Source organism: Cyprinus carpio, chromosome B19, assembly GCF_018340385.1.
Source record: "Cyprinus carpio isolate SPL01 chromosome B19, ASM1834038v1, whole genome shotgun sequence".
NCBI classification, from domain to species: Eukaryota; Metazoa; Chordata; class Actinopteri; order Cypriniformes; family Cyprinidae; genus Cyprinus; species Cyprinus carpio.
Genome location: NC_056615.1, coordinates 7,497,665 through 7,509,083, shown reverse-complemented (window position 1 = coordinate 7,509,083; position 11,419 = coordinate 7,497,665). Strand labels below are relative to the sequence as shown.

The following is an 11,419-nucleotide window of genomic DNA, read 5'->3' as shown; positions in this document are numbered from 1 at the left end:
CAGTCATTTTCTCCATTACTATTTTAAGCAAGCCTAATGTGGGCTAATGATTAATCGATGGTATATGCTTTTGTAGAAGTCCGCATCATTTAAAAAAATTAAATAACCGCGTTTAACAAGAAACTGTTTTGCTAATAGGCAAGCGCGTTGTAGAGTAAACAAACAGACAATCACTATGAAGGTAAAATGACGTCAAAAAGATTTGCATACGCAGGGTAATAGCCTATTTGTGGAAGTGTACATAAGACTGTAAGTGTAAATTAAATTTGCATGCGCGAGAAGCTTTGTAAAGGTGTAAATCGCGTTTCAAGCGTAAGAAAAAATGATTTGCAGCATTTTACTCTTACTTGTAAGTGTAATTCATGTATTGTGAAACTGCAGCTTCATGCTAAAGCAAAATAAATATAATTTGCATGGTTCTGACTTCCATTTTTCTGCGCTTACACTTTTGACACGTTTTTTTTTTTTTGCCAAAAGACGGTCAAAAGCACTGCAAGCCTGTGAACGGTGATTTGCAAGCGAAAACAACAGTTTAAAGAACTGCAAAACAGATTGACTGCATAGAACCAATCTGTATGTGTAAAAAAAAAAAACTGTTGCAAATGTCTAAATGACCTGTTGTGCATGAGGGGCAAAAAGTTTCCGAAATAATCCGATATGTACAGCTCCGTCTTTTCTCTGCGCTTACATTTTGGCACGATTCTCTGACTGAGTTTTGTAAGCGTGAGGGGGAGGGCGGGGCCACCTTCTTCTTGTAGCCAATCAAATGAGCCTCTCACAGACTCTTCATTTACTCTTATCTGATTGGTTCAATAAACACATCATATGCCATTTAGTTCAGGATCGTTCTTGCTGCCGGAATGGTACTTTTAACATACACATACAGTTAAATAAATAAAAATAACAACTTAATTAAAACATGCTCCTTTCATAAGCTGTGTTCATACTGAATTGTGAGCTAGTGTTAACATTATTTGATTTGGCTTTACACATACAGATTAGTTTCATGCAGTCCATCTGTTCTGCAGTTCTTTAAACTGTTGTTTTCACTTGCAAATCACCGTTCACAGGCTTGCAGTCCTTTTGACCATCTTTTGGCGAAAAAAAAAGCGTGCCAAAAGTGTAAGCGCGGAAAAATGGATGTCAGAAGCATGCAGATCATATTTATTTTGCTTCAGCATGAAGCTGCAGTTTCACAATACATGAATTACGCTTACAAGTAACAGTAAAATGCTGCAAATAATTTTTTTCTTACGCTTGAAACGTGATTTACACCTTTACAAAGCTTCTCTTGCGCATGCAAATTTAATTTACGCTTACAGTCTTATGTACACTTCCACAAATATTACCCTGCGTATGCAAATCTTTATGACGTCATTTTACCTTCATAAATTGGCCCTTGTGAACTAGACGTTGTCTAGACGGGACTTTTATTTTGAAAATCATCTTTCGGATTTCTCAGTTTCCTGTTAACTTTTACTTCATTGCATTCTACGAATTTTAGCTGTGATTTGTTTTAAAACACACGGAGCACAACAGAAAATATATATAGTAGGAATGACCGAAATCAGACTCACAAAGACAACAGACTTCTGTGAACGAGATCAGGGCGAGTGTTTTCGTTTGGCGTTTTCGCTCGTGCAGTGATGTGGAGCTGGATTGATCTCTAGACATCATAAATGTGATAAGTTCGTGTTTATTTTATTTTATTTTATTTTTAGGACTATTGGTTTCTCCTCACTAGATCACTCAAGTAAGTTCATGTTTATCAGATCAGTAAAGTGTTTGTATTGTATTGAGGGCAATGTGTTAAACAGTCTGTCTGAAACAAAAGACGCTACAGCGCGAGCTAGCGTTACTTTAGCTGAACACTGATGTAAACATGCCATGACCATCATCAGACACAACTCCTGTGCCCCTTATTTCTTCTAAATGTGAATTTATGGCGTTATGAGAATATTAATGGACACATTGTTTGTTTTTGTTAATATTTCATTTCCATAAATAAAAATAACTGAAATATTCAGAAATATTAACTGTTCAGAAATCCTTTAAATTATGAAGAATAACAAACTCCATTATATTTAAGTGTAGATATCAGTTGTTTGTATTAATATACCAAATAAATGGGGGTTGTTGTTGTTGTTGTTGTTGTTGTTTTTAGCTGTAGTAAAATCATGGATGTGGTGAGTTTTCGTTTGCCTGCGCATGGAGACACCGCCCTGAGCAACATGAACTTCCTGCGGACACAGCAGCACTTCTGTGATGTCACCATCGTGGCGGGGGGCAGGCGCATGTTCAGGGGTCACAAGGTCGTATTGGCTGCTTGCTCTGCTTTTCTCAGGGACCAGTTTCTCCTGAACCCCTCGTCAGAGCTACAGGTGAGGGGCCTCTCATGCATCTTCTGTGTCGTTAGTGTTACATTGGTCTGTATTAGTGAATGAAATCCAATTAAATAGTGTCAGACTTCATGCATAAATAAACTAGACTTTATGCATAAATTAAAAAGACAGACAGCTTACTTGTACAATGTAGTTGTGAATTCCAAGCAAGTCTGGAATTCCATTATTTCCCTCCAACGGTCCATTCAAGGACACTCTCATTTCTGAATATAACATGTCCAGAAAGACTTTGGTTCAATGGACCCTTTTACGGCTGACGTCACAATTACGTCACAGCGCTAGCTGGAGGCGGCCCATTTAAACCACACAGATTCGGCTACATAAGGAGCTTAAAATATCATCTTGTTGTGATCTTGGGTGCCAGAATTGACGTAATGCATGCTCCAATGTGAAATTTTATTGTATGCCTGCTGGCACTGCCAGACAAAAAAACAGACGACAGCTGTGGTTAAATGTGATAAAACAAGTGGACTGGACAGAAACGATCAAAAATGCTTGCATTTGCAACGCACGCTTCTTATCAGAAAAAAATGTCTTTTATTGTTATATGGATTACAGTTTGTGTTACGCATCTAAAGATTTCTGATGCATATCATGACTGTCGTTTGTGAAATAATTCAATTCAAGTTTATTTCTATAGTGCTTTTCATGATACAAATCGTTGCAAAGCAGCTTAACAGAAAATTAAGTTTCTACAAAATATTTAGTAGCTTATCAGTGGTGACTGTCAGTTAATGTACATATGGCAGGAATGTATGGAAAAGTCAATTAAAGATGCAATCAAACAGACGATGAACACTATTAACAGCAACTGTTATATGTTGCAATCAAATTTTTATAGTCAAATTTGGTAGCTCTGAATGTTGTTTCAGGGTTGGCAACATCTGAGGTCCTCTGAGAGGTGGGCATCTTCTCTTCTCAGGTGTTCTGGATCCAGACTGAAGCTTGTGGCAGAAACAGAAACAAATGGAGACACAATTAGCGTAGCTGCTGTTCCAACCAAGCAAAGTTGATTTATTTAACCCAAGCTAAAGAATAGTAATGTGCATTTGTTCAGATATAACTTCAGTACCATATTATGAGATGCATTATTTGAATGCTTGGCCAAAGAGATGGTGTGTGTGTGTGTGTGTGTGTGTGTGTGTGTGTGTGTGTGTGTGTGTGTGTGTGTGTGTGTGTATAAAAATATAAAAAAAAAAATTTCAGTTCACTTAGCTGTAAAATACTATAGTTGCCTGTTGAAATTGAAATGTATAAACATCCTTATGACTAGAAAGACAGGTTAGGTTGTAGATAGAACTGTAATTTTACTATTTTAACAATGTCCTTACTACGGTTCTGGGCCTGGGAACATTTCAGTTGCATTGCTCTCTAAGGATGGTTAGAAAGCTCTCGGATTTCATCAAAAATATCTTAATTTGTCTTCTGAAGATTAACGAAGGTTTTATGGGTTTGGAACAGCATGAGGGGGAGATTAATGACAGAATTTTAATTTGTGGGTGAACTAACCCTTTAATCAGTGGCATGAGTTTAGGGCAGGGGAGTGTTTAGGAAACTTGTTTGAAACCAATCATTGTTTATGCAGTTCCAGTTGGTGTTGCTAGTGATGCAGAATTTCAAGTCTGCATAAAATGCATGTTCTTGACCTTATTGTGAATGAGTCATCCATGTAGAGGTTAACATTTTTTTTTTCCATTATTTTTATTTTTTCCATTATTTATCATTTTGTTGCTTCGATTGTCAACAAATACTTTGTCTGTCCAGCAGGTGTCGATGTTGCACAGCTCAGCGGTGGTATTTGAGCTCCTCCAGTCCTGTTACACAGGGATGCTGCGGTGTTGCACAGATGAGATGTTTTTCTGTATGTTTGAAGGCAGCTACCTGCAGATGGAGCATGTGGTGGAGAAATGCAGAGGAGCCCTGAGTCAGTACATGCAGCCCCGGAATCGAAGCCCCATTGTGAGTATCCCAGCCTCAAACACTTGTCAAACATGATGTGCAGTGATTTCACAACAGGGTTCGTACAAGGTGCTTGAAGTACTTGAATTTGACTTTTTGAAATTGAAGTCCTGAAAACCCTTGAAAACAGCCATATTTTTGAGAAGGTACTTGAAAAGTACTTGAATTTTTAAAGGGCGCAATATATATGAAATAAGTGTGAGTTTGTTTGTTTTTTTACTTGACAAAACAATCTTTTTATGCAAAATTAATGATGCAGTGCGTCTGATATAAATAGAGCCGTTTCTCCTGGCTTTTTGTAGTGCACGAGATCTTGCGATATTACTCCTTGATGCGAAAAGTGAAAACTTTTGATAGTGCTTGCTTGCATTATATTGTTCGGCCTTTAATTGCGTGTGCTGTTTGTTTGGGTTTCATTTGGGAACGCATATAAAGTCTGACGCATTTTGTGTTGCACTGTTATCATTTACAAGAGTGGAGCGCATCTTCATCTCAGCAGCTCAGGACACACTCTTCCTCTGCATATACTGTGTTGTTTGTTGCTTAACATTCATCTAGGAAAACAGTGCATGTTATCTCACTAGATTTGTAACATAAATCATTTATAAACCTATGCCAACACAGGAGAATTCATCAACATATTTAGAAGTATGCAATTTGTTGTACATCGCAATTTCAAAATAAGTTCAAACCCTTGCTCTGAGTTTGCATGTGGCCAAATATTAAAATGAAATGGATTTAAACATCCTTGAATCACACTGTAAAGTGAAGCATGGCCAGGCAGTTGCCGCCCTCTGCAGTTGTTTGTTATAATACATAATATACTTAAGTTGGTTATGTTCATATTTTGTGTAGGCATATTACATTACGTCAGCCTATTTTATCAGGGTTGTTCAATAAAACCATGTAATTACTTGGTTTTGATACTTTATTTGAACCAATTATTATTGCCTCATCGTTAGTTTATATATAAATGGTCATACTAAAGCCTGTTTTTCACTCAGGTCTATTTGTATTACTAAAAAAATATCAGATTACTCAGTGGTCAAAATAATCAGTAGATTACTTGATTACCGAAACAATTATTAGTTAAAATATTTCAAAATACAACTACATTGTTTTGATTTGTGTGATTTAAAAGATAAATATTTTGTCATTAAAAAAAAATTCTTAATAGTATTAAAATATTGTCTCATTCTAGTGAACCAGGTATATATCTCATGATATCATTTAGTGTATTGTCAAACACGCTAGTGTTTAATCAGTTTGAATAAGGAAAGCGATAACTTTGGCATAATATCCTTTCAATTGTTAAAGTTGCCACAGGCATTGCATGCTTTTGTGCTGCTCTTTATTTGTGCCATTTAGTTTATTAGAATTTGAAAGATAATAACAAAATAGTCCTTGTAAACCAAAAAAGAAGTTTTGAAAGTCCTGGAATTTTATTTTGCAGTTTCTGTACGAACCCTGTCACAATCATGTTGCACTGTGGTCTATGGAGCTCCCTTGGTCAAAACTGAGGGGTCAAGAACCTGTCCATATAAACTTCCCTTGTCCACTTCATGAAACATAAAAAATTCTCAAAATGGTGGTGGGGATTCCCCCGAGGGGAAGTGCTTAGGGAAGTTCACGAGTGTGTGTGTGTGTGTAAATGCTAAGTGGAACGCAGCCTTTGTAACCCTTTGACCCTGATAAGCTTGTTCAGGTGTGTTTGATTAGAGTTGGAGCAAACCATTGCAGGACTGTGGGGGACCACGGCTGGCCACCCCTGGTCTCAGCAGTTTGGGTGGAGGTTAACAGCTCATTCCACCAAAGAAGAGCAAGGAGGGTGAAGGTTTGGGAAAGCATCTTTGTGCCACATTAGCTATAATTCCATCTACCTCTTTTTGTGCACATTTTGAAGTATCCCATCAGAAACGAGTGATGGAAATGCCACATTTCGAAAAGAAATCCCTTAATTAGCATATAAGTTTTTATGCTCGCTTGAGGTGGTTTTTGACTTGTTTGAAAAAGGGGTAATGCTAATAATGGGAGATGGAAATGCGTTTTGTAAATAAATTCCTCCAAGCGCATCAAAAAACCTCATGTGATTTTGCACTATGGGACGGTAAATCCTGACTAACCAGCAGACCGATCTTGTTCCACAGCATCTGAAATGTTGTTACATGGTCATTCGGAAATTCCCGAGCAAAGTCTGTCATCAAAGTATTTCTGTATAATTGCCTCCCAGAACTGTTAAACGACTACGTTCAGAAAAAGCAGCATCCACCTCCGAAAGCAATGACCACATTCATTGTGTTTCGTCTGCTTGTTCTGAGGTGCAGGTACAGTTGCATCTCAATAAATCAGAATGTCATGGAAAAGTTCATTTATTTCAGTAATTCAGCTCAAATTGTGAAACTTGTGTATTAAATTCAGTGCACACAGACTGAAGTAGTTTAAGTCTTCGGTTCTTTTAATTGTGATGATTTTGGCTCACATTTAACAAAAACTCACCAGTTCACTATCTCAACAAATTAGAATACTTCATAAGACCAATAAAAATAAAACTTTTAGTGAATTGTTGACCTTCTGGAAAGTATGTTCATTTACTGTACATGTACTCAATACTTGGTAGGGGCTCCTTTTGCTTTAATTACTGCCTCAATTCGGCGTGGCATGGAGGTGGTCAGTTTGTGGCACTGCTGAGGTGGTCTGGAAGCCCAGGTTTCTTTGACATTCTAATTTGAGATGCACTTGTAATTTATTATATAGGAAAATTATTATATTCAGTAGCTTCTCCTACTTTTCTTAGTGATGTATAGTGCCAGTTTATCAGGAAGTGACAATTTATTTCTCTTTGACTCGTTGGATGGTAACAGTGCTTGTTTGCAAATGTTTTGTATAATATTCCAATTTTGCACATAAGGTTAAATTTGCAACCTTGGATGGAAACCCGACTATTGTAGATTATATTCAAAGGCCCACTACAGCTACTGTTCTCTCTGACAGACAGAATGTTTCACAAAATCTTAAAGCATAGTGTCCAAAAAAGACTAGTAGACAACAGTGTAAAACACCATAAAATGGGTCCATGTGACTAGAGATTTGCATTCCAAATTGCCTTAAGCCATAATATTGTTGTGTGACTGGCTCTTTTGGTATTTGCTGGGGCTTGACAGCCTATGCTGATTGTTTAATTAATTTTAGTAAAATGATGCATTGTTTGTCCTTCTCTCTCTCTGTTTCTTCCATTAAATATTCAGAGTGTGAAATCAGAAGACCCTCAGTCTATGCTAGTGATTGTCAGTGGAAGTACCCATTCATTGGGATCCATTTCATCCCCTTCTGATACTGCATCACTGCATCCTCACAGTTCAGGAAAGGAGCTCCAGGCTGCCGATGCCGAACTCTCCAACATCCCTCACAAAGATGACAGCAATTTGACCATACACCATGTAAATATCTCTTGGATTTGCCACATATATGCTAACAGTGCCAAAAGATGTAACGGTAATGATTATTACCCTTTTAAACTCTCAAGCTTACTGTTTTTGCAACTGAAGTTTATAAAAGGTTTATAAAATATTTCATTTTGCTAGCACAATTGCAAGTTTTGAGACAAGGGAGAAGGGTCTGAATTTGTGAAAATGGTCTTCTGGAAATTTAATAGCTAAATGAAAACTGCAGTAAAATTAATGCGAAATTTGCCTGCGAAATCAAACATTGTTGCTATATTACTGTGTATTGCTGGCAATCCTATGTCAAAGAGGGTCATATCAGCACTTATTTTGGTAGTTTGCTCAGTTGTGGTTTACTAATTTATGTTTTTACCCTAACAGGTCAGAGGATCAGATGCATCTGGTCACTTCGAGGGAGAAGACGGGCCTGAGAGTGATGTCTTTCAGGTGCAGATCAGTGATGAACATCAAGACCCAGAGAAGACCTCTGGTGCTGAGGAGGAAGACAGAGAAGCTGTTGTTATGTTGGATGACCACGGTCAGCTGGACGCAGGTGTAGAGGAGCACAATATGGAGGGGCGAGCCAAAGGCAACGGCATCAGAGGGGCGGGTCGCGTGTGGAGACGACGGCACGGAGAGCAACGGGGAGGCAGAGGAAGAGGCTTTAAACACAGGAAGCGGTACACTTTCAAGGATCGCAAGCTCATGGGTAACTATCAGGAGGCCTGGCGGTTCCCGACCCCTGATGAGATAATGGGCAATTTTGGAGCAGACTTTGGGGCTGATTACCTGTCCAATCAGCATCTCGCAGACGGTACCGTCCGCATCGAGTACAGGCCTGGAGAGGGACAGGGAGAAGAGATTGGCTCTGATGGAGGTCCTGCACACTTTGGTGTGGAAGCTTCCAGCGGGGAACAGGGAATGGGAGTCGGGACACATACAAATGAACATGGAGCTGCTGACGAGTCCGTGGCAGTGGTGGGATCCACGTCCTGTGTAGCTGGGCCAGTGGTGTGTGAGCAGTGCGGACTAGCGTTTTCGTCAACGCAGGACTTAGCCATGCATTCTCTGTCAACACACCGGCTTTACGTGTGTCCATGCTGCGGGAAGCACTTCAGCCACTCCAGTAACCTCAATCGCCACATGATCGTCCACCGTGGAGTTTCCAAGCTCCACTGTTGCCCCCTGTGCCACAAGACCTTCACTCAGAAGTCAACACTGTGCGACCACATGAACCTGCACAGTGGAGAGCGCCCACATGTGTGCGCGTACTGCCACGTCAGCTTTGCCCACAAGCCTGCTCTACGCCGTCACCTGAAGGAGCAACACGGAAGAACCACGGCCCAAAACTATCTGGAAATGCAGCGAAACAATGAGGGTGGTGCTGGGGACGGGGTTTAGATCACATTTAAATTGTGTTAATGAAATCAGAAATAACACTATTTACTTTCTTAATACACATTTCTAGGTTTATTGTGCACAATTTATCAGTGCACGTTAGGTAAAAATGTACGTCTTTGTAATCAGTATGTAATAACCGTATCGATGATTCAGAATTGTCAATGTGCAGGCCGAACACTGCCAAAGCATTTAAGCCTGTAGAGAATGAATGAGTTCATACTCTCACAGCAACCGTTACATTTAGTCATTTAGCAGACGCTTTTATCCAAAGCGACGTACAAATGAGGACAATGGAAGCATCCAACAGTCAATCCAATATTGAAAATTCTATGATTTATTCACCCTCGTGTCATTTCAAACCTGACTTTTTTTTTCCCGTGAAACACAAAAGAAGATATGAAGAGTTCATTAGCAAAAACTGTTAAACGCCACTTGCTACGCATTATTGTCCACATATAGCGCAATCTGAACCCTAAACACGTTTTGTCAAAAAAAAACGGTATTGTCCATTTTCAAGGCATCGCTACTTCACGTTTTACCAAAGAAGCCATGGATAATTTCGATGAACTTGATGAACCTGTGATATCTTCTTCGGTGCGTAAAATAAAAGCTAAAACTTTTTCACGATAACTTGCAAAAGAAGCACATTACAATGCTGAGGGAAAAGCTCTGTGTGTTGCATGTAATCCCATCCATACAGTTTATGATCACAACCACAACATTGTTGTCAGGCATCTACAATGCCATCTGAGGAGATTACAAAGATTAAACTTGTGTTTTTGTTTAACTCTGAAACATGAAATGTGGAATTATCTGCTTTTGCCAAAAAACGACTGTTGGAGTTATAAAACAAACTTTTAAAGTGTATATAAAAAGAAAACATACTTTCAAATGAACTCTTCATATTTTGTCTGAATTTTTCATTCAAGTCAGTATGTGCTTTTTTTTTTTTTCATTCCATGCCAATCTGGCCCATCTGGTATAGATATGGTTTAATTTTCCACTGTGGACCTGACAATCGAGCTCCTAATACAAATGTGTCAGTTATTGCCTTGGTAATGCAAGTGTTTACATGCGGTACAAGATGGATAGAGACTGTTACGGAGGATGATCAGATATTTCCCTTTTACTTCACTCAAACAGTGTGCTTGGCCAGCTGCTGAGAGAAACTAGCAGCCAGAATCAGACAAACAAGTGACCCATCCTGAGTGGCCATCCATCACTACACTCACTCTACCAACATGGTTCAGCTCATATGGAAGTCTAACTGTAACCATTCCTTACTGTTCTTAGAACCATTCAACCTGACAGTGGAAAAGCGGTTAATGATGTTGGTGAATTTTCCGTCTTTATACCACACAAGAGCACAAATACTACAGTTTTCTGTTGTGATGAGGAAAGTAAGAAAATGTGTTTTGTCATTTTTGTTGTAGTGCAACTTTAGTGTCCGTATGTTACTAATTCAACAAAGCCTATTAAAAAGATTTTGTCCCAACTGGAACTTTCTTGCTGTGAATTAACATTACATTGCCAGGACAATGCATCTGAAAACACAAAAAAAAGCAACTTGGTCAAACAATACACATAACAGGATGGTCAGGAAACTGTAATCAAAAAAAGTAACACCCTCACAGAAAGGACTGGATCCTGACAATAATTCCTTTAATTGCTTAGATTTTTTTTTTTGTTTGATTGATTTGATGATGTTACTGTTTTAAAAGGGCATGTCTCTGAATTTGTATGCGGCTGATGCAGTATATGCTAAATGCGGGACCAGGCTGGAGCACTGCCTCAAAAGAGGGTGGTTGCACATGACCAAAATGCGTGATAAAAAAATTAAAATCTATAGTTAAATCTATTCTACACTACTAAGATACATGCTCTTGTTACCTTAGGGAGCTATTTGTGTTTGATCTAACACTCAAATTTAATTTATTCACTATTATGTATTAATTTAGTGATGTTTAAAGTTTTCTAACTTTAATGAAATCAATTAATTTTGATGTTACCTTTATGAAGCACATTTTTAGGTTAACTTTTTTTTTCAGTGTAGATGCATAAAGTGAAATATCTGTAAATCTTTGCAATTTCACATAGTCTCTACAGTATCTAACACTAGTCAGTAATATTCATCATTGAGCCTAACAGCTAATTTCAGGTGAATGCTTTCATTCTGCAGGACCTATTGAATATAATTTCAACAGTCACAGTCAATTT

The 11,419-nt window shown here is 38.4% G+C and overlaps 1 protein-coding gene across 3 annotated transcripts; it reads left to right on the top strand.

The window, feature by feature from the left end:
* Positions 1-1,427: 1,427 nt before the first annotated feature.
* Positions 1,428-10,703, top strand: LOC109110893 (zinc finger and BTB domain-containing protein 12-like). Of its 3 annotated transcripts, none has more exons than XM_042745813.1 (5): positions 1,428-1,688; positions 2,165-2,381; positions 4,167-4,361; positions 7,607-7,798; positions 8,183-10,703. In XM_042745813.1, the coding sequence occupies exons 2-5, from the start codon at positions 2,178-2,180 to the stop codon at positions 9,200-9,202; spliced, it is 1,611 nt and encodes a 536-aa protein (XP_042601747.1). In that variant the 5' UTR covers positions 1,428-1,688; positions 2,165-2,177; the 3' UTR covers positions 9,203-10,703. The 3 variants fall into 3 exon arrangements, with proteins under 3 accessions (XP_042601747.1, XP_042601748.1, XP_042601746.1); XM_042745814.1 differs by having other exon boundaries at positions 1,429-1,753; positions 4,170-4,361; XM_042745812.1 differs by having other exon boundaries at positions 1,429-1,753.
* The last annotated feature ends 716 nt before the right edge of the window (positions 10,704-11,419 follow it).

Bases quoted from the DNA above. Each gene is read 5' to 3' on its own strand.
- LOC109110893 (XM_042745813.1), top strand. From the start codon at position 2,178: ATGGATGTGGTGAGTTTTCGTTTGCCTGCGCATGGAGACACCGCCCTG. The intron at 4,362-7,606 runs GTGAGTATCCCA...TTAAATATTCAG, and splicing joins CCCGGAATCGAAGCCCCATT to AGTGTGAAATCAGAAGACCC. The intron at 7,799-8,182 runs GTAAATATCTCT...TTACCCTAACAG, and splicing joins GCAATTTGACCATACACCAT to GTCAGAGGATCAGATGCATC.